We start from the raw sequence: 27639 nt of genomic DNA, 5'->3' as shown, positions 1-27639 counted from the left end.
GGCCGTGGCGCTGCCGCCTCGGGGCACGCCGGGAGCCGTATGCGACGCGGGGGCGGGGCGGCGGGCGGGGCGCGGGGAGCCGGGCGGGCGGCGGCGGCCCCGGCGGACGGTCCGTGAGGGGAGCGCGGAGCGAGGGGAGCAGGAACCGGCGCTCCGCGGCCGTCCTCACCGCCCGCGCTTCACACCGCGGCCCGGCGCAGCCATGTCGGGGCTCCTGGGGAAGCTGTTCGGCACGGGCGCCGGCGGGAAGGGCGCCGGGAAGGGCCCTTCCCCGCAGGAGGCGATCCAGCGGCTCCGCGACACGGAGGAGATGCTCAGCAAGAAGCAGGAGTTCCTGGAGAAGAAGATCGAGCAGGAGCTGGCGGCAGCCCGCAAGCACGGCACCAAGAACAAGCGCGGTGAGCGGCCGCGTGGGGCCGGGCCAGGCCGGGCCGGGCCTACCCCGGGCAACAGGTCGGGGGTGGGGGGTGGGCTCGAGCGGCCCCTGTGTGCGGTGCCGGGGAACAGCGGGGCCCCAGCGGGGGGGGGGGGGGGGGGGGGGAGCGGAGCGGGGCTTCCCCGGCCCGGGCAGGGCAGCCCCTTATCTGGCGGAGCCGTCTGACGTGGGCGTCGCGTCACTCCCGCGTGACGGCGGCGTGACGCCGCGCTCGGGCTCCTCTCCCGGGCGAGGGTCGGGGCCGGCAGCCGGGCCGCCACGGCAGCGCGGAGCCGGGCCCGGCCTCCCGGCGGAGGCCGGGTCCTGCGGCGGGCAGAGCCCCGCGCCCGAACCCGCCGGAGCCCAGGGCTGGGTGATTTCGGGGCCTGGCCGGGGGGTTCGGACCCCGCCTGGACGCGGTGCCGTGCCGCCGGCTCTGCGTGCCCCTGCCCGGTGATCCCCGCAGGGCCCTCCTGCCCCGCCGCTCTGCGTGTCCCAGGGCTGCGGCCGGCGCAGAAACGGGCGCTGGAAACTGGTGTTCGCCGGGTGGAACTGGGCCGCCCTGGGCGGGTCTGGCTGCGTGTCAGGGGTCTGCCAGCCTGCGGGTGGGAAGTGGGTTGGCAACTTAAACCTGTCGGTGCTGCGATGGGCTTCTGGCTTGTTGCGGGGCAGTCACGAAAAGCGACGTTTTCAGGAAAGCGTGTTTGGAGTTCACAGAATCCCAGCATGGCAGGGGTTGGAAGGGCCCTCTGTGGGTCACCCAGTCCAACCCCCCTGCCGAAGCAGCGTCACCCAGAGCAGGCTGCACAGCACCGTGTCCAGGCGGGTCTTGAGTATCTCCAGAGAAGGAGACTCCACAACCTCCCTGGGCAGCCTGGGCCAGGGCTCCGTCACCCTCAGAGTGAAGAAGTTCTTCCTCGTGTTCAGCTGGAACTTCCTCTGCTTCAGTTTGTGCCCGTTGCCCCTTGTCCTGTCACTGGGCAGCACTGGAAAGAGTCTGGCCCCGTCCTCCTGACCCCCACCCTGCAGATATTGATCGGCATTTCTAAGGTCCCCTCTCAGCCTTCTCTTCTCCAGGCTGAACAAGCCCAGCTCCCTCAGCCTCTCCTCGTCGGAGAGATGCTCCAGTCCCCAACAGTTCTGTGTTGATGCTGCCCGCCGGGTGCTGGGTGACGGCAGAGTGGGAAGCCGGAGCTGTGGCTCGGTGGCCCCAAGAGCTGTGAGCGCACAACTGTTGCCCAAGCAGCAAGGGTTAATTTACAGTCGTTACCAACAACAGTTTCTGCTTCGTGTTGCTACTGTAGTCAGCATTTAAAGGGTCCTTTCGAGCCTCAGAACTGTGTGCTGCATCAGGGCTGCTCACTTGTGCTGTGTTCGAGTGAGCGACAGCACGAGCGGAGCAAGCTCCCGAGTGCCGGCTGGGTTTGTGGCCCCAGGTGTCTGCTGAAGGAGCTCGGCGGAGCCTGGCTTCGGGCCTCACCAAGTTTCTAAATCAAATTTATTGCAACAGTTTTAGTAGGTCTGAGTTTCTTGTGTGATTTGTGGCCTAGTTTGGTAACAAGCTTAAAAGGAGAAGGCCTTCCTCTTCTTCCGCAGTTTCTACATCCTCTGTCTTACCCTGGTCCTGTGTAACTTCTCCTGAACTTCTCCTTATGCTGCTGCTCAGGTCTCTGTCTTGCTCTCCTGTAATGCCATCTCTCTCCCCGCCTTTCCGTGTGTGCCGCTCCTCAGACTGGAGCACTCCGGGCAGCAGAGGGATGAAATTTCTTCGGAGGTGGAGGAAGGAGAAAAACCTGCCCACGCACGGGCAGGATTCTGGGTCAGGATAATTGAGGTCTGGCAGAAGGACAGGATCCTGATGAGTAATTAAGGAGCTGTGAAAAGGAGAAGGGCTAGGGATGGTTTTCTGCTGGAAAACGAAACCTGTTTTTTCCAGAAGACTTCTGGAGCTAAGGGGCCAGCTTTTATTGTTGGGCTGCTGGGAAAGGCATCTTGCTGTCCGCTGGCTGGCTGGGAAGCGAGTTCTCCTCGGGACAGACGAAGGGACTGCTCGTTTAGTCGGGGTTCGAGATGACATTCATCAGCTGAGCTCCAGCAAATCGCAGTTTTTAGATTTTTCCCTCTCTGACTTCAGGCTGTTTTATAAACCAGGAATTCTGTGATTTTGATGCAAAATCACTTAAATACATAATTTAAGTGAAAATAATATGTTGGTTTTATATGTGAAAGCCTGTGTTTTTAATGGAAATACTTTGATAAAGTTGAGAGTTTTGAGTAACACCACACAAAAGCTAATTAACGAGGGATTTGTTTTTAAAGTGTTGTATCGACTTTTGGAAAATACGTCTCTAAGAATCCTTACACTTTCTTCGTTCTGCGAGACTGCAGAGTTTTACTCTGCGGCGTTCTGTCCGTGCCCGCTCTGCAGAGGGACGCGTGCCACGGGTGGTGCGTGCGGGTGATGCTCAGTGGGACGCTCGCGCTGCCGCCGCTGGGCGCTGCTCCGGGGAAGCCGGGAGAGGAATACGCGTGCCTGCAGCAGCGGGGCCGGGAGCTCACCTGAAAGCTTAAAGCCACCTTGGAGAGCCCGGAGTGGTATTTTTGTTTTCTCGGAGGAAAGATGGGTGTTTGGCACGGGCGATCTCTGCGTTCCAGCACACTGTGCCATTGTTGGGCTGCCAAGCGAGCCGGGTTTCTAAAGGCTCATTGACGAATTCCGGCAGCGCTGCTGGAGTCAGACGAAAGCGCAGAAACTCATCAGCCTGCTGGTTCCTCTGCCTGCCCCAAGCACATGTGGGCTTTTATCAGTTTATGAACTTACTTTACGTGTAGATTTTTCATAATCTGCATTTAGGATATCCAGGCTGTATAACTAACTCCTCATGAAGTTAAAACGAGTAACTAATTGGTATAAATTTCTTTAGTCAGTATTGCTTCTTGGCATGGGAGGCTTTCAACTTTTAATAAAAAGCTCCTTTTTTTCAGGGTCTTTCTATTTTCTGGCTGCACAGATGTGGCGATTTTATGATCACCATGCCTTCTGCAGGAATTAAAGTCATTTTAATAAGTAGTCATTTTTTTCTTTTTTTGTCTTCACTGTAGCAATTCCTGCTCATGATTCCACAATATCAAAATGGCTCCTGGGGGAGGGAGAGGGCAGCAGTCCCCAAGTGTTAGGTTGGTGCGAAGGCACCTGTGCTGCTGCTGGAGCGTGTCGGGGGGGATCAGCAGCTATGGCTTTAATGTGCATGTCATTATTTTGTCCATGGGATGATAAACTGCTGAGGAGAAGATGAATCATCTTTAGAAGGGTTTCTTGAAAAGATGTAAGTTAATATTGCCTCTCTGGGAAGAAGTTGAGTTATGCTTGTGTTTTGTTTTGTGTTATCTCATGGAAATGTTCAGCCTGTGGTTTTGAAAACAGTGTGTGTTCTGGTGTTTGTCTTTTTTTTTTTTTTCCCCCCCTTTTTCTTTTCCTGAAGAGGCTCTTCCACACGCTTGCTCGAGCTCATGAGTAGTGGACTTGCTCCTCTCGGTGAAGTTAATGGAAGTAGCAGTAGTACAGCATGGTTTGAACACCAGTCAGCCAGTATCCTACTGGATTTGAAATCTGTCCTGAAAATAACTTTTGCTTTAACAAAAGAAGTGTGCAGCTGTGAGCTTGGCGGTTTGGAAGTGCTGTGCTGCTGCTGCATCCTCTTCTTCCACTCCGGTTTGTTGATAGGGCGTTTTTTGCATCCAATCCGGGATATTTTATCAGGCACTCAAATTTGATGAAACAAACCAAACTGCTGGGTCTTGCCAAGGGTTATGAAGTTCTGGTGCTCGGTGTTCAGTTTCAGGATAGCTCAAGATGATCTTAATCACTGCTGCTCCGGTTTTACTCCTTTCCTTGTGGCTGTCGCCTCATCCTACAAGAGCTGGCTCACAAAGCCAAGCTGCTGGACAAACAGCGTACACAGGCACAGAAAAGCAGTGGGTTAATTCCTTGATCTCCGACTGCTTTGGGTGTAACGATTCCAGAATCTGCTTCTGCATTATCCTTTCTGATGGAAACGCAAAGATGAAGTTATGTCTCAGTGCGAAGATGGCAGAAGGGAGAGAAACCCGACCCTTCGCTAGGGAGCTGCTTCCATAACCAGTCCGCTCGAGAGTTTGGATCCAGGGTAAGTCCACGTAGTGCCGTTCCTGCCTGCCACTAGATATTACATTTTTGTTACTGGACGCTAGGTTCACAAACACACCAGCATGGGTAAAAAGCAAACATCGTGTTAGTATGCAGTGAAAATATTCAGGCTTTAGCAGGAGGCTGACGTTTCATGGACTCTCTATCAGCTCTGACTCCTGTTAGTGGCTTTTTCTTCTCTAACATCAGAGTTTCCCTTTCACTGTAAATAAACACAGTGCTGCTTCTTTCAGCACTGGTGACTGAGTACAAAATGGATGCAAACCCACTGCTAGATTCCTGCTGTATAATTCAGGCTTTTCCTGGAAAGAGAACACTCCTATGCTCCACCCCGCACATAAAAAAAACCCACAGCAAACAAGAAAGCTGGGTGTAGGCTGAAACCAAAAGTTATGATTTTTATGCCCGCCTCGGGCTCAGGGTAGATAGCAGTGCTGCCGCAGGTGGGTTGGTTCAGCTGGCTGAGCTGGTGGAAAATTAACTGTCCCCCACCCCCCTGCCTTTGCGGTCTGTCGCATCGGCCTGCTGGGCTGGTTTACCTGCTGCTGGGGGTTGCTGTGCCTGGTGCTGGAGAGGAGCCAGGCTCTGCCCCTCTCCGTAGCATCTCCATGAACCTGGCCGAGCCCTCCGCAGCGGGCGCAGGGGGGCTGGGGGGTCTCCGGTGGTGGGGCTGCCTTGTCCCGCCGGCTGCTCCGGTGCCGGTGTGAGCGTCTGTGTGGGCATGTGTGAGTTGGATTAGTTTCCTGATCCAGCCAAAACCCAACTCTTAAACAAACAAAAACTGTTTTCTACACTTAACTGCACAAATGCGAGAGCTGACGGGAGAGGGAGTCGGGAAGGTGGCTGGACGGAGGAAGGCAATTCTGCCTCTGCTGGCAACAGCCGCCCTGCTTGGTCAGCTTGGAGGTATTCGCTGCGATGAAATCTGAGGCTGACGTGTGATCTCCCAGCAAGGGGGCCAGCTGACCATTGATTAAAAAACGGAAGCGAGCTTGCGTGACGGCATGGACATGTTTTATTTAGGCGTTGGAGTGGTTCAAAATGTTGCAGTGGTCTGGAATTCGAGGAGAGCGCTGCAGCCTCCGGCCTGGCTGTGGGCAGAGACTCGGATGACCTGTGGCCATGCACATGGTCTTAGGCATTAACGCGTTGCTTGCGAACCTGTTGTGAAGGTCCCGCTTGTCGTTTGGCAAGAGAAGTGATCTCTGCTCCTGGAATCAAATGACATGAACCTGGTCTTGTTTCCGTGAATGATAAGGTGCTGATGTAGGGGAGCAAGAGTCCTGCAGCAAACACCGTCCAGCCCTCCTTCTCCTTCAGTCTGCCTGTTCTGTGTTTGAAGTCATAGTTTAGTGTAAAATGCGTCTTTGAGTTCCAGGTGCGTAACTTCACACCACGGCTGCAGTGCAGCAGTGCCGACAGCGGTGCTGGCCTGCGCCCGGCATCTCCCCTGAGACTGAGCTGAGCATTAACTGCATGGCTTGGGAGAAGTGTGATGGTCACTCGTTTTAAATAGGCGTTTAAAAACAAAAGGATACTTTTAGTTTGAAATTTGACCCTACTTTTATTTAACAGAGACTTTCTGAGGCAGATTGCTGTAGCATAGAACAGTTTGGGAGGGATGGGGGGGGATTCACAAACACCTTTTAGAAAACCTTATAAAGTGTCATAAATAAAACCCAAAACCCCCCAGATGCACGTCGGTAACTGCATTTGATGCAACACATCCTTCCTGCGTTCCTGTTCTCTGTCAAGCCCTGTCAGAAGGAAAACCTGGCATGTTTGCAGACACTGACTTTGTTTTTATTGCTTTTTCTCTCCAAATCTGTTAGATGTTGGGTTCCAGTGTCTGGTTAGGCTCCAGCCCTAGCTGCTCAATCCTGCTTGAGGGCTCCTGGTGCTAGTTCAGAGCTGTAATTCGCTGGTGATGCAAGTTGCTGGTTTGGTTTAACCTTCTGCTGCTTTCTCAGACTCGTCGAGAAAACTGCCAGGTTGCTTTTTGCCAGCAGAGTTTGTGCTGGGTTGTGCAGTGTGTGTCTGGACCAGGGTGTTGCGGGCCGTCGCGCCTGCACCCTTTGGGCCCCTCTGTCAGTCCCTGCCTGCCCTTCGGCCGTGTGTGGTGGCTGTCTCCAGACCCTGTCTTCTCCTGGAGCAGCACAGCTGAAGCGCGTGGTGGGAGGTGGGAAGATCTCCTGCTGCCGAGGCTTACACTGGGTTTTGCCTTCAATTAAAGGACGTGGAGCCCGTTCTGACGGGATTCTGGTAAGAACCCTGTGCTCATACTTGAACACCACGTGGGCCACGTGGCAGGATCCCAGCCGAGCCACCTGGGACGCTGGGGATGGCCGGGTGCGGTGAGCTCAGATACGCTCCGTGGTGCGATCCACAGTGCTGCTCTGTGGACAGGTCAGCGTAGGAAAGGTGCTGTACTGGGGCTCGAAATTGAAAGCGGTCACTACTCCTTCCCTGGCAAATCTTGGTGCTCCCAGGCCTGACGTGGTGGTGAAGGACATGGCCATGCTTCATTGCTGGCCAGGGGGTGAATTGAACAGGGAGAAGGGAGGGATGGTGTCCCATCAAGAGGAGTCTGCAGTCAGTGCTGTCCAGGAAAAGGATATATATTTTTTATTTTGTTGCCCAAACTGTTTTGCAGTTGCTCTTTGTCATTCATGGATGACCTACATCAGGAGGCTACCACCACCTCTAAGCTCTTGTAGGGCTCATGCAGGCTGTGTTGCCCGTACTGCTGGACTGAGTGGACGCCCTCAGAAGAGGTCTGCCGCAGCCGTGCATGCCCATGTGCTTGTGTGTCTCTGCTGGGAGTCCAGCCAGCCTCTCCTTGTACTTGCTGGGGCAGCACCAGGCTGGGGGCTGCACTGCTGGGACTCACTGAGTCTGGCTGGGAAAACCTTTCTGTTTTTGGAGTGGTGCGTGCTGCTTGTTCCGGAGACTTTGCATGGGAGGTGGTGTGAGCGGGAAGGATGTGGCCTGACCTGCAGCCAGCAAGGCCCTGAGAGAGTGTGTGTGGGGGGCTGTGGAGTGTAAAGTAAAATCGTGCTGTTTTCTCACACCACTTAAAAATGGATGATTACTGCAAAACTGAAAGTTGGAGCAGCTCACCTGCTTTAACATGCTTTCCATGAAGTTTGCAGCCAGGTGTCCAGCAAACTGGAACTCTTGGCACGAAGTGCCTGAAACAAAAAGGATGCAGCTGGAGAATTCTAAATGGGCCACGCCTGAGATGTTGATAGACCTTTGCCTTTGCCTCAGATGACCCAAGGCCATAGCACATAGCTGGTGATGAGGAGGTTAGTTCTGCTGGTAATCATCCTGGTTGAGTCTCTGAGCCGAAGCGATGTTACGGTTGGTGAAGATGTGGGCAGATGCAGGCAGGTCTGCTTGGAAGGATGTGGCCAGGCTGTAAGTGAGGAACCTGGGGGCTCTGTGGACCTTCGCAGGGGCCAGCACTGAGGGCAGTGAAACGTCGCAGTGACCTGCTGCTGGTGGGTGCACGGGAGAGCAGAAGTTTCCCCTTGGTGAAGCCTGGTGCCTGGCTGGGCCAAAGGCAGTAACAGTTCTGCCGTAATGTTCTGGCAGCTGGAAGCCTGGTTGGCAAAGGTCTGCTGTGGCTTCCTCAGGGTTCATTGTTGAAATGAAGGCTTGCCAATATCCATTTTTGTAGGGGCTAATACAAGTATAGGGTAATTAGACAGCTGTTGTCTTGCAGCTCTGCACTGACTGGCAGCGAATGATGGGAGTTTGGGGTTGTTCAAATAACCAGGACAGCCGTCCCTCTTGCGTACACTGGCACGTGCGTGTTGATCCTCGTGTGCAGCAAGCGAGGGCTGAGCTCAGTAGAGACTTTCACGGCTGCCGCCTTCCCCGTTTCTGAGCTTCTGCACCAGCCTGTGCTCCCGCAGTCAGCTGCTTGCCCAGGTAAGGGCGGCCAGGCTGACGAGTGTGTCGGTACAACTGATAGTCTGCCCCGGACCAGGCTGTTCCCGCTTGCAGGATGTCCGGACCGATAACCAGATAGTGCCACCTTCCACCACAGCTGCTTTCCAGGCAGCAGCTGCTTCAGAACAGAACACAGCAGTGACAGGTCTCTGTGCCCCGGTCCCGCGTCCAGTAGGTCTGACGTGTTGGAAGGCAGGAGTTGGTTTAGGCACAAGGTAAACCAAGAGGCTTGGGAATGTGGTCACCGTCCTGTCCTGCTGGCACAGACCCCTGGACGTTAACCTGAGAGGGACCGTTAGCGAGTTTGGCCGTGTGGCTGCATCTTGAGCTTGTTTGGATGCATGCTGCCGGGTTAGTCCAGGCGTGCAGAGACTTGCAACGTCTTTCACGGTAAAACCTGTCTTTTTTGGAGTCCCACTTTCTGGTAAGGCTGTGATCAGTTATACTGGCTGTTTCACTAATGCGATGGTGTGTAAAGTGTTACCAAACCCATATTACACATCTTCTTTGTGGCTTGGCAGGAGCTTATTCAGGTTTAAGGATGTCATGTTTACTACAGAGGTTGTTTGGATGTAGTGGAACTGAGAAGAAGAACAAATGCCAGGGTGACAGGAACATCAACCAATTATATTCAGAAACTTGAAGGTGATTTTTGTTAGTTATGGAATAGAAAAAGGTTGATACGAAGCAAACTTCATAGTGGGTTCAGTAGGAACCATGCCCATCTACCCTGAAGGTGGGACCTGAATAAAATGTCTCGACAGCATCCCCATGGGGGGCTTAGCACGTGCAGTGTCCTAGGAGAAAACTGAGTAGTGGAAAGCCTCTTCTGGTAAGCGCTGCCCTGGCAGCACCATCAGCGTGTGCCGGGAGGGCCGCGCTGCAACGCTTACTGCCAGACCGGGCTCCTGCAGCTGGGCACTGCCGAAGAGCCTGGGATTGCTGTTAAAAAATTGCAATTCAGTTCTGGCCTCGAGAGACGTCCTGCAGCGTTGCCAGTGAAGGGGTTGATTCAGTAAGTATAAACTTTTTTTTTTTTTTTAAATGGAAAATACATTTGGTTTTATTTGCTTTATAACTTCTGGGTTTCTGAAGGTTCGGGTTTTCAGCTTTTTCGCCTTTGTTAAGTGTTGGAATCTGAGCTTTTGTGAAAAAAGTTTAAATTTTCACATCTCAAAATAAAATAACTTCACCAGGTGAGATGTTAAGAGAAATGCTGACTATTACAACAGCCTCAATCAAATTCTGAGACGCGGCAACATTTTAATAACAATTGCCCAGAGCTGGAAAACGCGTGCTGGGCGACCCAGGCGGCCACCGGGGTCTTTCCCCGGGAAGAGAAAGTCTCGGCATGGGCTGCTGAAGGGTAGGATCTGCTGAGTTTTGTGACTTAATCACAAAAATGTTGTTAAGCATCGGGGATTCAGTTGTTTGGGTTTTTCCCCTGTGGGAAAAGAACATTTTGAGATACTTAAGGAGAGCTACTTCTGTCCCTGTAAAGCTGAACCTCTACCTGATGCATTCCCGGCGGAGGAAGATTATAGTTTTTCAGTGGAATTCTCTTGAATGAGGTATCTTAAGCAATCACAAAATAAAGAAGAAAACCCATCAAGAGTATTTGCAGGCTGTGAGAATCCCAAGTAGTCTTTAAGGAAGATACTTTTCTCACCCTAAAAGTTTAAACATTTTTTGAATTCTGACTAATTATCCCCTTTTATATACATACGAAATTCTGACCTGAAATAAGGTGCAGATTTTTAACAGCAAAGTTTTGGGGCAGTTTAAAAGGGTAAAGGAGGATGATTTACCCCACCAGCCTTAGAAAATAATCTAGTTTTATTTGGAAAGAAGAAATGTGGTTTGGGTAAATCAGTTTTGGAGATGCCTTGCTGTCCCCTGCCATCATCCAGTGACATGCAGGACCGCAAGAAGTGAAACGGTGGAAATTGGGGAATACGGTCTCTGCTTTCCTTCCAGAGGGTGGGTCAGATGGAATGTGACAGTTGGAAGCATGAGGCGTAGATGATGGTGGCTGCTCTGGTGTTTCTGAGGCTCATTCCAGCTCCTGGGTGGAACAAACCCGTTGGCTGCGTCGCTGTAATTGGGGTCTGTCTTTCCTGGTGTTCTCATTTGGGTTTCAAATCTCACTGTAGTCGACATTTTTCCCTTTTTTTGAACAAAACTGTCACAGATTCACCTGGAGATTATTTTACAGGGGATTATTGACTGGAGGATCGTTGCCTGGATGTTCAAGGGGCAGAGGAATTGACTTCCAGGGAGCCGTGCTTGCTGTCTGGGCCGTCCCCCTCCGTTGCCTGCAGAAGTCCAGGCCAAGAGCAGGTTGCTCAGCTTGCTGGCTCTGCACCCGCGGCGCGGTTCCAGCTGTAGCTTTCAGCCTGAGCGACTTACTCGCCGTTTCGGGAATAGAGAGCATCCTGATCATGGGTTCTGCCCTTCGGACACCCACTCTGCGCTCCGGATGAAAAGGAGCACTTGCGACCGGGTTGTGAGGAGGGAGGGTGACAGGGAAGCGCGTGGCGCGTCGGGTGCAGCTGCGTTACGTCTGGGCTGCGGGACGCGGAGCAACAGCAGCCGTTCCTGGTGCAAAGCTCGAGCCGACGCTGGTCGGAGCACCGCGGCGGGGGCTGCTGTGCTGTTCGGGCAACGTCCCCGTCAAAGCTTCGGTTGCTGCTCTACAGGGTGCTTTGTATCTTTATTTTTCTTTTTTGCCTTTGTTTATTTACAGATTTTTTTTTTTTTAGACCAGGAATGCTTGTTGTTTAGTTTAATCTCTTGCCCAATAGACTAAATATCCTGGCACTGCTTCGCTCAAGAGGAAGTTGTAATCTGGTGTTTTGGATAGGACAGAGCCTGCTTGTGTTCTCTGCCTGGGTTTGTGTGCTTTATGGAGTGGTTTTAATCGGTCACTTCAGCTCTGAGCTGGGCATGGTTGCCTTTCCTTGAGGAGAGGGTTTGGGAACTTTATTAGATGTTTAGCAGGCAGTCACAGAAAGAGAAGTGGAGGCCAAGGGCTGAACTCTGCTCATGATGCCCTGCTAACAGCGCAGCGTCTCCTGGAAGAGACACACAGGGAGCTGCTGCCAGCACCTGTGAGCTGCGCCCTGGGAACCAGGCAGGGGACGTCAGGCCCTGGCACTGGGGGGAAATGGGCGATAATGGCTTCAGACACTCAGCAGAAAGTGACTTTTAGCCTCTGTATATCCTATAGACATCAGATCTCAGCAGGTGGTCCTCAGGGGACAGTAAATCATGCTGCTTTGCACTGGGTTAGCCTTGGTAACCATACTTCGCTACCTCTGTCTCCCAACTGCTTTCACACCGTGATGCTTAAAATCAAATTTGACTTTTTGGACCGTGGACACTTTGTGCTGTGCCATCAACTTGGCTCAGTGTAGCTGCGTATTTAATGGACAGCCAGTTAGGAATATGCTTATGTATCAGTTTAGTGGCCATGCTTGCTTTCTTCCTCTTCAGTCCTTTGTGTGAGGCCTGTATGTTGCCATCTCTGCAAGGCTTTATTTTTCTTTTCATGTAGAGGCATCTCACTAACGTACAGAACGTGGGCAAGGCTCTGCCGGAGCCCAGGAGGGGCGGGAAGTCTTCCCAGAACTGGAAGCGGCACCAAAAAAGTAATGCTCAGGCAGAAGCGTGCCAGACCGAGGGGACTCTCTAGCTGTTCTGTCTGGAGCAGTTACATGGTTTTGGAGCAGTTACATGGTTTTGGAAATGCCCTGAAAGGTTTTGGAAATACCCTGAAAAGATCTGATCTCTAGGACCCTGAATAGAGGATGAAGAGTCGCCAGCTTCTGCGCCTTGTGCCACCCGCCTGGTCTGGGGCGAGTGTTCCTCGGTAGGTGCTGCAGATCTGTTGTGGCAGGGTGTTGCCCAGGTGCTTTTATACTGTGTTAGGTTTTTGCCAGCGTGAATGTTCTTCAGCTGGTTAGCAGTTTCTTGAGCCAGCACATCCCTGCAGAAGGCGTGAACTCAGTGGGGTGAAAGAAGTTTGGTAAGACCAGTGGGATGCATCGCTGTTGGGTTTATATCTACCTTTTTATCTGTCTGTAGCATTGGAAGGTATTTTGTGAATTGCTTTAAATTACCTTTTCTCTTTTCAGGATTTTTTTTTTTTTAGGATATTGTAGGCAGTTTGCTAATTCTCCGTGGAATGAGAGATGCGTAAGATTAAGCTGCTCTGCTGCAGGCAAGGCAGCCAGTTACTGCTTACACCTACTGATGCTTCTTGTTTATCCCGTTTCAAGGACGGCGAGGATGCTGGTGGTGGTTAAATTTGCTGCCAAAGCAGATTCCAGGAAGATGGAATGGTATTTTCAGAGGCAGCGAAAACAATGGCACTTGTTTTTGTGGAGCAGTTTATAGATGGATGCGCAGTCTAACGTGCAGGACAGTCACCCGGTGTGAAGCTGATGATCTCAGTCATCTCTAGTGCTGGGCTTTCTGCGAGAGGGGCCAGGAGATCCCCATCTGGGGAGCTCCGCTGTAGCTGGCTTGCACTGTTTGTTTTGGCGTGGCTGGCTTTTGGTGTGCATTATTTTGGAGGCTGCTGTGGAACTCTTTCATCTCACTTTAATACATCTGGTGTCCGTTTGCAGTGGTATCTCTGCTGCTGTGATTTCTTCTCTCGTTTGCTAGAGAGAATGTAAGAATCACATGTGAGATTACTCCAGCTGAGGGGGAAAATGATTTAATCGAAGCTGTTGACCCGTGCGTCATCCCCTGGATGAGAAGCCTCCCTGTTCCAGGTAGCAGTGTGCTTTTCATCAGAGCTTTGCAGAGGCAGGAGGTGGATGGGCAGGAAGCGCACGCGCAGTGAGCCACCATGGGACACATGGTCCGGGCTCACAAACAACTGGAGCTTGACACAAGTGCGGTTTTGAATTCACTGAAACTCTTGAATTATATTCCCAGTTTTTCCCAGTGCTCTGAGAAGAGCAGGAGGACCAGTTACTTCACAAGTTGAGAGGTGTTTTTGCTAGTGAAATTTGGAGTTCCAAGTATGTGGAAAGAGTCTGAAGTTCTTCCTTGTTTTTTATCTAACCTATACTTTTCTACTAATGATATTTAAAAGCATTAATTCGATAGAATTACTGTATGCATAAATATCCCATTAACAGTACTTGTCATGCAAGTGTACAAGCAGTACTTATTTGCAGGAGGGCTGTTGATTTTTAACGAAATTGCTGGCACCTTCATAGGCAATTTTTCTTCTCTGAATACTCTGTTATGTAGTGAAATTGTATTTTTATTATCTTGCTGACTTCTTACCACAGTGAACATTTTTCTCAGTTCACTAACAAAGTGCTGTAAATATCGCAAGGAAAATCTTAAGACAACAGCTCAGTTAATAATAACAATTTGCTTATATACAGGTTGAAATACTTTAAAAATGCATAAAATGAAGTTCTTCCAGGTAGCATTTCTTGAGAACAAAGAGAAGTTACTTGGATGAGCAGTCAGGCTTTTCAGACCGAGTGCTGCCAGAGGAGGATGGTCTGGCTGAGTGACTCGACTCTCTTCGCTCGTGAGCGTTCGTTAGTGTGGGGCAGGACTGAAGCACCACAACACGAGTTCCTGCGGGTCGGTTGTGGTGGAGGGCCGGGTGCTGCTGCGGTGGGCGTAATGATGAACCGCTTGGCTGCGTATTCTTCACCGTGATTAAACAGTAAGTGTAGAACGGCTGCTGGAATTTCTAGGGGGACTGTCAGGGAAATTCAAATGAATAGGAAATTAAATATAGCATTTTGCAGTTTATCAGTTGAAGACTGAAAAACAAACGCCCCAAAACCAAAGGAAGGAATGGCTTTTTAGGTATTAAAAAGTTTGAGTTTAGAAAAGGCTGTATAATGTTCTTCAAATATACTTCTATACATGTTTTTACATTCAAGTAATGGAAGTGGTCAAGCAGATCTAACTGCTTTTGACTCAGCTGCTCGTTGACTGGACTCACCCTCCTTTCTGGAAGCAAACGTTTTCTCTGTACTTCTGTGCAAAACCGAAATTCAGAGATTAGAGTCTGATGCTCATTAAGACTGAGACATTCTGTTTTGTTTTGCCAATGGAAAAGAGATCATAAACTATTTATATCAATTTTAACTGGTCAGAGCTCTGTGGTGCAATCTTTATGAATAAAAGTTGGCTCCAATGTCCCAGTCATAGCTGATAATAAAAGCAACGAATATATCAAAATGTCATATGGAGAAGATAATTTTGAGCCTGCTCACCATCTCCTAATGGGTGGCAGGAGTCAACCAGTTAGTTGTAAATGTATTACCTTTAATTTAATTGTAGTAATACATATTTTATTATTATATAATAGGGAGGTATATAATATCTCTCTAAATTGGAGAGACATGAATTTGATGGATTCACCACTCGGTGGAATTGGCTGGAAGGTCACACTCAGAGTTGCGGTCAACGACTTGATGTCCAAGTGGGAGACCAGTGAAGAGTGATGTTCCTCAGTGGTTAGGGCTGGCACCAGCGCTGTTTAACATCTTTGTCGGCGACATGGACAGTGGGCTCGAGTGCACCCTCAGCAAATTTGCCAACGACACCAGGCTGTGCAGTGCGGTCGGCACGCTGGAGGGAAGGGATGCCATCCTGAGGGACCTGGATAGGCTGGAGAGGGGGGCCTGTGCGAACCTCAGAAGTTCAACAGGGCCAAGTGCAAGGTGCTGCACGTGGGTCAGGCAATCCCAAGGACAAATACAGGCTGGGAGGAGAATGGAGTGAGAACAGCCGTGAGGAGAAGCACTTGGGGGTGCTGGTGGATGAAAAGCTGGACATGACCCGGCAGTGTGTGCTGGCAGCCCAGCAGGCCAGCTGTGCCCTGGGCTGCATCCCCAGCAGCGTGGGCACAGGGCGAGGGAGGGGATTCTGCCCCTCTGCCCCACTCTGCTGAGACCCCCCCAGGAGTCCTGTGTCCAGCTCTGGAGCCCTCAGCGCAGGGCAGAGCTGGAGCTGTGGGAGCGGGGCCAGAGGAGGCCCCAGCAATGATCCGAGGGCTGGAACCCCTCTGCTGGGAGGAAAGGCTGGGAGAGCTGGGGCTGCTCAGCCTGGGGAAGAGAAGGCTGTGGGGAGACCTCAGAGCAGCTGCCAGTGCCTGGAAGGGCTGCGAGAGAGCTGGAGAGGGGCTTTGCACAAGAGTATGGAGTGATAGGACAAGGGGTAATGGCTTCAAGCTGACAGAGGGTAGATTTAGACCGTATATAAGGAAGAAATTCTTCACCATGAGGGTGGTCAAACACTGGCACAGGCTGCTCAGAGGAGCTGTGGCTGCCCCCTCCCTGGCAGTGTTCAAGGCCAGGCTGAACGGGGCTTTGACCAACCTGGTCTGGTGGAAGGTGTCCCTGGCCATGGCAGGGGGGTTGGAACGAGATGATCTGTAAGGTCCCTTCCAACCCAAACCGTTCTATGATTCTATGATGTAACTACTTTTTCCCCAGTGTGTGCTTCTTTATGTAATCCGCTGAAAACTTTACGAAAAATCAAATAAGGTACAACTAAGTTTTGTTACATGCTGTTATTTGTTTCGAGGATATATGAAGTGCGTGCAATCCATCATACACATTGGAATTACAAGCTAAAATACACACTGCGCCTGTTAAAGACAAGGTATGGCTTGTAAAGGTTTTCTAAAATACTGGGTCTTTATTGGCAGGTCCTTGCTGTTGCCTTGTGAAAACTAACTTCCCATGTAAGGATCAAATTTTTTTGCTCTCATTGGGTCTGTGCTGATTCATGAAGTGAAGGTTATCTTACATGTGAAAACTTCTTAATAGTAAACTCTGAGTCCACCGATGGCTTTCTCTTCTCGCATCGGTTTGTCTGACCCATGGCTGGTCGGGAGGGTGATCTGTCAGTTTGTTTTTGTAAAATGGTTCGGCAACTACTGCCTTGTCCTCCTGTGCAACCTATGGGAGATTTGAGCTAAAAAAAGAGAAAACAAAGGAGGGGGGGAAAGGAGGAGGAGGAGTGTAAGGAAAAAAGCCCCTCCTTAACCAGCCAGTGATTTGAACTGGTACTGTCATTCTCACATGTAACAGGGATACTTCAAGAGCAAGTAACCCCCACCCAAAGGCAGGATGCTCTGGGAGGAGAAGCTTGTGGTGTTACTGGGCGACCGGAGTGGAATGTCGCTCCTCACCGAGGGAAGGCTGCTCCTGGGGCAGGGGGTGCTGATCAGGGACGTGCCCGTCGTTTCTCCGTACCTCTGCCTGGCGTCCGGCAGCGCCAGTCCGTGCCTAGGAGCTGGGGAGGTTTTTATGCAGAGTGCTTCCCGTCAGCTCTGCGCCAGAGTAACGCTGCGCCGAGGGATCCGGCGAGAGCTGCGCCTTGGCCCCCTGCTCGCCGCCTGCCGTGCACCGCACTTACCAGCTGTGCCTAAGTAATCAGTAACACGTCGAGATCGTAGGTGGGATCTTTCTGTGCTTTGCTCTGTATAGAGGTAGGTGTTATACCCAGCCACAACATGGTGAGAGCAAGCAGCAGTCCTTCTTTGTTAGGGGCCTCTGAATCCCAGGCGTTTTGCAGAAGCTGCGGTGGGAGGCTGGTCCGGCAGTCTGGTAATCTCGTACAGCTTTGTGCTCGAAGGGAATTGTCACAGCGCTGGAAAACTTGGATCGGATGTTGCTAGGAAAGTGTGCAGGTGATCTCTCTAGAAACAGGTTCTGGGCTGTGAGCGAAGTCTGTCTGGCTGCGTTAGAGAAGAAAGGCTTTCAACTTAGTATACGGTAACAGGTCCTGCTGAAGCAGTTCCACAGCAATTACAGCTGGGTATGAAATTACATTGCCTGCCTGTGTAATTACTACCTTGGAAGCAGTAAAGGCATAATGAAGGGTGTGGGTCCTGAGGACTGCCTCCTCCTAATGTGATCGAAGTCTTCATGAAGAGCAAAGATGGGCCCTGATACTCTTTGACTTTAAACACACATCTGTTTCTTGCGTGTGTATATAATAACGTGATGCTAGAGGACATATTTCTAGCCTGCTGTCTCTTTTTCATGCTTGTTTCAAATTCTGAAACTGATTTTTTTTTTGAGGAAAAAGAGCCAGTGTCGTTCCCTATAGATTAAGGATTCATGAAGCTTTGACTTCAATTAGAACTTAATAAAAATGTATTACTCTGGCAGTACATAAGATTTCAGTAGGTATTTATGCAGATGGTAAAGACTGTAGTGCAGCAAAGAAGTACCAGAAGTGCTCATCAGTTTTCAGAAGTCGATGCCTTAAATAGGAGAGGGGAGCGAAAGCAGCTGTAGATCAGAGCAGAATCACTCCCTTGGATCCTGCCACTCTGTAAAGTACGATAGCAACGTACGGAAAATCTGCAGAGCCGTTACTGCGCAGGCAAACACTGCTGCTGGTCCTGCATTGCCAGCAGGAGCTGGTGGCTCTTCCCCGCTGCCTGTGCCGGCGGGGCAAGCCCCTCAGCCCCTCTGCAGAGGTCGGCCTGGCTCTCGTTTTTGCCTCCAAAGGGACCCTTACTCTAGAAATTCCTCATGACCTCTGAGCTGTGGGTATCGATGTGGTTGCGCTCCTCCAGAAATACCTGAAAATTGAGAAATCGGTCCGGAGAGATGGAAAATCCACTTAACCGTGTGGTCTGAAACAAATAAATGTGAGTTGAAGTATTTCTGTTGACAGAAACGAAATGAGATGCAGAGAGATGGTTGGTTAGCGATCCGTTTTCGGAGCTGGGGCTGGCAGAGCGCAGCAAGGTCTGCGCGGGGTCCGAGCAGTCTCTTCCGAGCTGTGCGGAGGAAGGGGCAGCCCTGATGGCACAGAGATCTGCGCTGCTCACTGTGACGGGGAGAATCCTGAAATCCTCTTCTGTGGGGATGGGAATGTGGGAAATGAATTGCCAAAACTTGGAGGATGAAATGAGTGCAAGTGACCTACATTGACTTGATATTTTCTTATTTTTTCAGCTTGATAAAATCTTCATGTTATAAACAAGGACTTTACATTAAAAGATAGTTAAGCAAGGAAACAGATGAAAATAAATTGCAGGAAGCTGTGATCCTCTGATAGGAGGCGCCGAGTACCTTGTTGTACGCTGCTTAGTGCTTCCAGCTGCAAGAAATCTCTTGTGTAAGATTTTCTTCATTGCAGAAAATCATTTATTACTTTGATGTTAATCAGCCTGTGCTAAATGATGATGGTGAACTGTCCAGGCAGAGAAGCTTTATGCATGTCCCTGTGTTTGTTGGGGCTGTGTGTCGGTCCTCGTTCCTTTTAGGCTGCTGGAATGGGCATTTCTACCAGTTGGTCTTCAAGCAGGTACAGGTGGGCGCTGTGGCCATGGGAAGCTCTGTCCTTGCATCGGCCTCGCTGCAGAGAGGGGAGAGTAGAAGTGTCTTCCTTGGCTACCCTTCGTCCCAAGGAGTTGGAAGCATTTCTGGAAAATACCACAAATCCATTTTAAGTTTTCACTTGAAACAAGGCGAGCTTGGAAACGAGTGTGTTGCTGTCCCGTTCCACGGCCGGCTTCGGGCTGTAGCAGAGCTGAGTGCGGTGGGTGCGTGGCTGGGAGACAGCAGGGGCTCGGGGGGGCTCAGCAGCAGCCTGGCAGGTAGCAGTGCTGCAGCTGGAGCCCGGGTGGGAGATGTGTGCCATCTTCAAGGTCTCGGGGGGGGGGGTCCCTGCTCATTTCTGCAAGCTAGAAGGTTATGCACCATGCTTTTGTAAAAGCGAGAGCCTTGAGCTATGTATACAAGTGAGAAATTCGTCAAGGAAAGGATTTATGCAACCGAGGGCGGTTCTGGTACACGGAGCTGGCGTGCGTGGAGCAGGAGGGGCAGGTTCCCCAGCAGTCCAGATCAACACTCCTGCCCACAAGCTCTGGCAGTGGTGCTTCAACATTTGCTGTCTGAGCAGCTTGCTTTGAAGGTCCGTGAGCATGAGGTGTGGAGGAGCTGTAGCTATTCTCAGAGAAAGCTGTAGTGGGGAGCTGTATGTAAATTCTAGTATTTTACTTGGGTTTGTATAACGGTTATTAAATCCCTGGTTTTGCCAATAATTCTCCATGATGCACAAAATCCTCAATAAAGAATGTCCTATCACTTTGCCAGCATCTGTCACTACATAAACACAGCCTATTAACAGTTTTATCTTTCTGAGTAAGATAACTGTATATCCTTAATTAAACCATTAGCGCAAAATTAACCAGACTAAATATACCAGTGATGTGTTGCTCATCGCTTCATGATCTGGCATAAAGCTGGAACGTTTCAGCTGATATTTGTGTTGTGCTTGATTCTGCAGAGCAAACATTGTCCTTTGTGGTACACGAAAACCCAGTCCTGTTCCCACTCCTGTGATCCGAGAATGGGTGTTGGACTGGCCCCAAAACAGCGGGGAGATTTACTGGTCGTCGGACTGCAGTTAGTGACGGGGCTCGGTCTGGGTCCCTGGCTGCTGTTGGAACCATCCAGGCGATCCGTGCTTTTGTCGTTGTGGTCACTTCTGCTGCATCGACCGGTGCTGCTCTGCGTGCTTGGCAGCCTTAGCCGTGCCTTCGCACAGGACTGTTTATTCTCTAATACGTTTGTGTAATTAGAAAGTAATCAAATAGAGCGTATTCGTAGCCAAATGCAGAGCTGCAGGTGTATGTAGTGTTTCTGGATACCAAGGTGTTATCTTGAAGGACTGTCGGGCTTCTCGAGATGGCATCTGGCAGAATACGCGGGGTGCCTGCCAGCTTAGAATGGTAGGTGTGGGAAGGGACCTTAAAGACCATCTGGTTCCACCCCCCCTGCCATGGGCAGGGACATCTTCCACCAGCCCAGGTTGCTCAGAGCTTCATCCAGCCTGGCCTTGAGCACTGCCAGGGAGGGGGCAGCCACAGCTTCTCTGGGCAACCTGGGCCAGGGCCTCACCACCCTCATGGGGAAGAATTTCTTCCTAATAATCTGCTTTTGGGAGAGGAGCTATTTTGCGTGTGTTGCAGGAACATGCTCATCGTGTCACAAAATTATCATCCCTCTGGTAGGGGAGACAAGGGAAGCTGTCTGCTGTTGGGATTTCCTACTCCTTGTTTTCTACTCCCCTTCAAAAAATCTGCAAAGGTTTGCAGTAATGTCTTTTAGAGATTTAAAGATTTAAAGATTTGAAGCTTTTATTTGCCACCATTCCTGGTGCATGTGACTGAGCCGTTGGGAGGTCCAGGACGATGATTTTTAGCAGAGCCGATCCTGTACCACGTTAACTGCTTTCTGCTGTGAGTCTCACAGAGATTAGAGCACTGAAGAAATGAAGCGTGTGCGGGGCTGAGCTCAGAAACCGAGAGCAAGGCTGTTAGCACAGCAGCTTGTGTCCAGGCTGAGGCCTGAGGTACACGGGAGTATTATACTATATGACCAAGTCTGTCACACAGTGGACAAGTGTGTTCATCTCAGGAGGGGAAATAGAAGTGCCATGAAGGGAAGCTCTGCTCATGTCTTACTCCGTGTGGTACCTTGCGTTTGTTTGTCAGCCAGCAGCGCTCAGTGCTTGGTAGGTCTTGCCCACACTGCAGCTCCTACCAAAACTTTTAGCCACCGACAAGCGAGATTATATGTAAATCTAGTTTGTGTTCACTGCCAGGGTTTGGGGAACGGCCGTGCTCAGGGCTGCTGTCTGTCCGGCTGTCTCGGGAAGAGCTGGCTGTTGGCTGTTGCCCCCAGTTGGGTGCATGCCTGTCTGGGTGGGGTGGAGCTGCGCTTCGCGGAAGGAGCTGGAGAAGCCTGGCCGTGCAGCGAGCTGGACCAGTCCTCCCGCATGGGGTGATCCCCGTGGGTGTGGACCTCTGTGTTGGTGCTGTCGTGGGTGGACTCCTCTTGCAGTGAGCAGGCATTGGACGAGTGCTTAGCAGCAGCAAATTGCCCAGACCAGTTTCAGTGATGGCATCTCTCATGCCTGCCCGTGGAGACTGTTGTGTGGACAGTACCTTGTAGTGGGAGTAACATGAAACACGCACAAAGTTTGTTTATATATAAATATTTCTGTATATGTATATAAATATTTCTATGTGTATTTCTATATATGTATATAAATATTTCTGTGTATGTATATTTCACAGCATTAAGTAGCAAGGCTGAAGAAATGTTGGTCTTGCTTTGTATTTGCACAGGAGTTCAGCTGGCTGCTGGGACCCTGCAGCAGCGTCGTAACCCCATCTGACAGGAGCTGTGCCAGCAGCTGTGCCTTCACGTTTGGGGTGACGATGAACAGAGGTGTTTCTAAGTGACTCACCTTGTGTATTGAAGCCTGCCGTTTGCTGTGGCGTGGCCGCTGGTTGGTGGTGCGTTACGAGTGACCGGACTGCCGAGCCTTGAGTTGCTTCTTGGCTTGCGTCCTGCAATGGACAGCAGGCATTTGGCCACCTTTAAACAATTTTGTTGAAGGAGGCAAGCAGAAGGGTTAGGCAACTTGGTTTATCTAGTAGAAAAGTGGATTACAAACAATAGAAGGCGTTAAACATCGCTCTGCACCAAGTGGCATTTGGTATAAAATGTGAATGGCTGTTTTGGGCATAAATCTCACAAATCCTACCCTTTTCTGTGTTGTTCAGCTGCTCTTCAGGCCCTGAAGCGTAAGAAGAGGTACGAGAAGCAGCTCGCGCAGATAGATGGCACGTTATCAACAATTGAATTTCAGAGGGAAGCCCTTGAGAATGCCAACACAAACACTGAAGTGCTTAAGAATATGGGCTTTGCTGCTAAAGCTATGAAAGCTGCTCATGACAACATGTAAGTTATTCCCTTCTGCATCTTTCTGTAGGACCTTTAGTTTGTCATTTGTTTGGTCTGCTGATTGCCAAGTGTTTCATAACCAGAGGTGGAGCTTCAGTAGAAAAGTCTTCTTTTAAAAGGCTATAACTTCAGTTAAACTGAAATACTAGATATGCTTTCATACTGAACGAAATATGCAAGTATCGATACTTTCTCAGGTCGCCACCGTGTTATATGGCACAAAGCCGCTGCCTTTGTCCTAAAGAAGGCTAGCACCAGTGTGGTCTAAAGCAGATGGAGGGGTGCACCAGTTAACAGATCCACCTAATAGCAGCAAGAATTTTAAGCCTCAAGGGGAGTCTCAAACTTCTTTTTGTGCAGTGGAGTTTGTGTATGTAGCAATAATTAAGGTAAACTGCATTGTGGGAATGTTGTACTTGCTCCAAAAGCAAATATTGTAGTTGTAATGTAATAATGTTGGATCAGGGAACAGAGCAAATTATTGTTAATACCAGTAATGCAGAATAAAACCTCCTCATCTGAAGTCATCATAAGCTAAGATTTTAGGGAGAAGTAAAAAATACATGCATAATTTTGTTGAGACACGGGGATAAAATTCAGACTTACATGCAAGAGATATTTTGGGAAAGGATCTTGTAAAATGTCACCATGGTGTGGCATTTCTACAAAACCCAAGAAGCACAGTCTTAAGTGCTGATTGGGAAAGTGCCTGATTGTATTGCACTCTTTGCTTTCTTTCACAGGGATATTGATAAAGTAGATGAGTTGATGCAGGACATTGCAGAGCAGCAAGAGCTGGCAGATGAGATTTCAACAGCCATCTCGAAGCCAGTAGGATTTGGGGAAGAATTTGATGAGGTATGCCTTAAATTTGCCTCTGTTTATGACATAGAATCATTTAGGTTGGGAAAGACCCTTAAGATTATAAAGTGCAACCGTTAACCTAACGCTGCCAAGTCCACCACGAAACCGCGTCCTTAAGCGCCACGTCTGCATCTCTTCTAAATACCTCCAGGGATGCTGACTCATACGAGATCTTTCTTTGAAGATCTGCGTATTGCATGTGTCTGGCTGTAGTACTAGGATATAAAATCTCTGCTAGACCTTGTCACTGGCTGTTCCTACCAGTGCATACAGCAGCTGTGACGCTGACTTTTTGCTGACAGTGTCTGGATGGCTTGATCTGAAAACGTTTGGACTTGGATTTCTCCTTCTCTTCACTACTTTCCCCACCCTCCTCACCCTCCAGGAGATTACATACAGGAATTCAGATAAAGAATCAGACTCATCTTCTCAGTCGGCTCTGATCCTATGCGTTGAAGTTATTTTCTTCAATAATATGACCAGCTAAATCTACTTGCTAATAAATATGATTTAAAGTTTCTTTCTTTTGTCTTTTTTTCCTCCTTTAAAAAACTAGGATGAACTCATGGCAGAACTAGAGGAACTAGAACAAGAAGAACTAGACAAAAACTTGCTGGAAATAAGTGGTCCCGAGACAGTACCACTACCAAATGTGCCCTCAATATCACTACCATCAAAACCAGGTGCGTATGGACCTATACCAGAAACATGTGAACATGTTTAACTGCCAGCTCCTCAGACTGGAGAGATCTAGCTGCAGGCAGCGCAGACGTTTTGCTTCAAATTGCTTCACGAATCACCGGTTACGTCCAGTGCTGTTTCTCCATGGGGGTAACCTGCCTGTCGTAAGAACTGTGGAAATTCCTAGTTATCGCAGAACCAGTTACTGCCTATTCTAGCGCTACCAGTTTATCTACTGCGTGGATGACGCTCAGGGTCGAGTGGAGATGTGGAGAAAGGAAGCTGCTGGCCCAACGAGGAAGTAATCCTGACAAATGTATCAAGGCTAGAAAAGGGAGTGGAGAGTGAATTAGCTCTTGGAATTAGTCCCAGGCTGGTTCAGATACCCACACTGAACCGTGCCTCCTTGCTGCTGCTTTGTTTTTTAATTTGATCCCCACTTTTCTGGCTTTTGAGAGGAACGAATGTCAGAGACCCCTCTTTGGGGACAGCTGTTGCCTCCTCTCAGGTTTGCGTGTACTCAAGCCAGACAGTACCAAACTTAGGGTCATCCCAGTCTTAGAGCACACATATATATATAAAAAAATGTTTTAGTGTGATGATTGTATGTGGAGAACAGGCAAAAAACGTTCGTATTGACACAGACAGTTCACAGCTGCTGTTAAATCTGGACTGATCGCTGTTCTGTGAACTAGAAGTGATACTTTGTGAAGTACAGTGGAGCTGGAATACCTCTCACATGCATTAATGGGATATGAAGCTTTGCTAGCCTATTTTGCTGAATCTGCCTTGACGTATTGTGACTAAGTTGTAGACTTTGCAGCTCTATTTTGTGTGCTTACTTAGGAAAAAAGGTCAGAAAAACTGGTGGAAGAAAACAGTCCCAGCTGGTCAGTGTACCTGTAATTATCATGCTGCCTTCCAGGCTTAAAAGGGCCTGGGAAGCGGCAGATACTGCCAAAGAACAAGGACTTGCTTTAGGTGGCATGCTATGAAGTTTCCTACTTATGAGTTATAGTTCTTTTAATTTGACATAATTGATTTTGTGTTTTTCTCATGCTGTTTTGCTGGGCAGAATTGCTGACAAGTGTTGGTGAGAGGGGAGTGAGTTATATCGAGGTTTCTGAAATCTGAGCCTTCATCTAGATTCAGCAGGAGAAATGGTTTAAAGAAACACGTGCATTACATTTTTATTTCCTAGCTGGTGTAATAAGGTTTATTCTCTAAATATTCTTTGGCTATGGACATTAAAACGTACTGACTTGAACCCAGATATACTTTTTGAATTCTTTCAGGTGGTAGTGACTGCACACTGGTAAGAGGCGTTGTAACTGTGCACATACTTTAGTAACTATACAGCATAAGGCTTATGTAGACAGAGCACTTTCTAAAATCATGAAAATGATAAAAATTATGAGTTTTTTTATAGTAAAAACTATGAATATAAAACTCAGTGTGTTACAGGATTTATGTTAAGCTGCTTTAGGATGAAAATTAGAATTCTGTTAATGTATTTAAATGGCATGCTGCTTTTTGCTATAAACAAAGCTGCATCAAAGACTGGCATTTGGGATACCTTGGACTTTTGTTCTCTCAACCTAAATTGTTCTTCACTTAAAATTCACTTAATATACACCGGAATTAAGAGTTTACCACCTGTGGTCATCATGGGTGAGACTTTCAAAGACTTCACGTAACAACGCAGGTACACGCTTAGTGTGTCTCTTGGAAGTAAGCAATGCGTCGTCTGCAGTGGAGCTGACTCTTTCTGCCTCCTTTTTATTCTTGGAATGGAAAATGATCGTGAGCTTTCCTGCTTTTCCAGTTCTCAGGAGCTGTCTGGATTTTAACTTAACCAGTCTGAAGGAGAAAGTTTTTGCCATTGCCTGTCAGCTAAGCTGATGTCAGAAGAAATTCAGGCAAAAGCTGGTTTTATTTAATGGAGACTGGAAGAGCTTAATATAGAAAAAACAAATTCCAAACTTGTACAAATGATAGGTCTTGACTTTGACTTAAAGCTGACTCAGTTCTTTCTTACATAAATGTTTCGTTTGGAATGACATGAACCATTTGGAGTATGAATTGTTGGACTCTTTTTTTATCCCCTTTTGAAGCGAAAACAGTGTCTGAGGAAATGATGTCTTTTTTCTTGGTATTTTCCAAAATTATTGTTTCTGGTTTAAAACCTTTTTGCTGAGTTAATGGTTTTCATCTCCTGAAACCGGACTTGGCACGTTACGACAAATAGCAGCATTTGCTCCTCTGGAAGGACCAGAATACCAACGAGGCAGCATGTGGCCTGCTGCGTAACGGTCACATCCATCCAGCTGCTAGTGAGCGCGGCGACAAGCGGGGAGTAGCACGTGCCCAGTGCTAGCTGGCTCTTCAGCCCGCTGGAAGAGCTTGAACTGATGCAGGAGGTCTCCAAAGTCTGTACCTAGCTAGAGCAGAACACAGTAGCCTCATTTGTTGCAATTTGAGGACTTCATGATGGAATAAGGAATTTATTTTTTTTGTGGGGGAGAGACTGTAACGCTGGAGACGTCAGACGAGTTTCTGTGAGAAGCTGTATCCCTCTGAGAGGGTCTCAGAAGCTGCAGGCTCCAGGTCTTCTGCTTGGAGGCTTAGCAATGATGGAAGATGCTAAAACACTGCTGATGTATGCATCTTAACCTGCAAGTATGTTTGCATTCTTCCCGTGTGAGCGGTTGTCTTTCTGCCCGGAAAGTGGTAACATCAGGAAGCTTAGCCCATGCTGGCTTTTTCAGCAGGCACCTTTTACTTCAATTCAAGAAGGTCTTGGGTATTTTTTTTCCTCAACTAGTGTTTGGTGCTCCGTTTGCTGGTTAGGTCAGTGGCACAGAGGTTTCTCTCCTGCGAAGAATCGAGACAGGGTTCTGTCAAGATTCCCACTCATTTGTTGCCCTTTCATGTTTTGCAGCCAAGAAGAAAGAGGAGGAAGAGGATGATGACATGAAAGAGCTGGAAGCTTGGGCAGGAACCATGTAACCACAGCAGTAACTGGCTGGAAAAAGACTTTGATTATCTATTCTGGGTGCAAATGTGTTGTGTTGAGGAGAAAGCATAAGCAAAATGTCTTTATCTTTAATTTTAACCCAAAGCAGTGGGAACTGCAGTGCTGTTTTCTGCGTAGCATGGTCTCCACAAAGGAAAGAAGGGGGAGCAGGGGGCATTGCCTGCAGTTTATACAGTTGAATTTCTGTAAAAAGGTATTTGCAAAATCAAACATTCAGCTTTTGGACTGTGCTACTGCGACTGCTGGATCTTCATCTTCGGAAGATTGGGCCATATTGGATTGAAATAAGGTGAAAAACACTCTGTAATTTTAAGTCAGTTTTAGTGTGTCTAGAAGTCTTGTTAAGGCATTTAAAACCAGGAAAAGTCCTAAGCCACCGTCGGCTTCTTATTGTGTTTAGGTGCAAGAATGCTTTAGGTTTTTAGTTCTCTGCAAGTTACATTTATATCCCTCGACTGATGTGTGGCCAGCCTCGTGTTTGTCACCGCAACAGTGTAGTTCCTGTTCCCATTTTAATTGGTGATGATGATTTGCTGTTGACAAACGCTGTCTGGGACGTAGGGGAGGTTTAAATTTCAGTTGTACATTTTTCTACATAGCACTACAATAGCACTGTTTATTGCTTCTTTTGTGATAATTGATAACCCATTCAAATACATGCACACAATTATTTTAATTAAGAAACTACTATGGATTGCACTGTATTAAATATCTTGATTAATTTTCA

The 27639-nt window shown here is 49.0% G+C and overlaps 1 protein-coding gene across 1 annotated transcript; it reads left to right on the top strand.

Moving 5' to 3' along the window:
* The first annotated feature begins 71 nt into the window (after positions 1-71).
* Positions 72-27639, top strand: CHMP4B (charged multivesicular body protein 4B). Its single transcript, XM_075438843.1, has 5 exons — positions 72-398; positions 22150-22327; positions 23074-23188; positions 23751-23877; positions 26817-27639. The coding sequence occupies exons 1-5, from the start codon at positions 203-205 to the stop codon at positions 26882-26884; spliced, it is 684 nt and encodes a 227-aa protein (XP_075294958.1). The 5' UTR covers positions 72-202; the 3' UTR covers positions 26885-27639.

Source organism: Opisthocomus hoazin, chromosome 18, assembly GCF_030867145.1.
Source record: "Opisthocomus hoazin isolate bOpiHoa1 chromosome 18, bOpiHoa1.hap1, whole genome shotgun sequence".
Classification (NCBI taxonomy): domain Eukaryota; kingdom Metazoa; phylum Chordata; class Aves; order Opisthocomiformes; family Opisthocomidae; genus Opisthocomus; species Opisthocomus hoazin.
Note: the sequence above shows the minus strand (reverse complement) of the source record. Positions and strands in the feature narration are given on the sequence as shown.

Bases quoted from the DNA above. Each gene is read 5' to 3' on its own strand.
- CHMP4B (XM_075438843.1), top strand. From the start codon at position 203: ATGTCGGGGCTCCTGGGGAAGCTGTTCGGCACGGGCGCCGGCGGGAAG. The intron at 23,189-23,750 runs GTATGCCTTAAA...TTAAAAAACTAG, and splicing joins TTGGGGAAGAATTTGATGAG to GATGAACTCATGGCAGAACT. The intron at 23,878-26,816 runs GTGCGTATGGAC...CATGTTTTGCAG, and splicing joins ATCACTACCATCAAAACCAG to CCAAGAAGAAAGAGGAGGAA.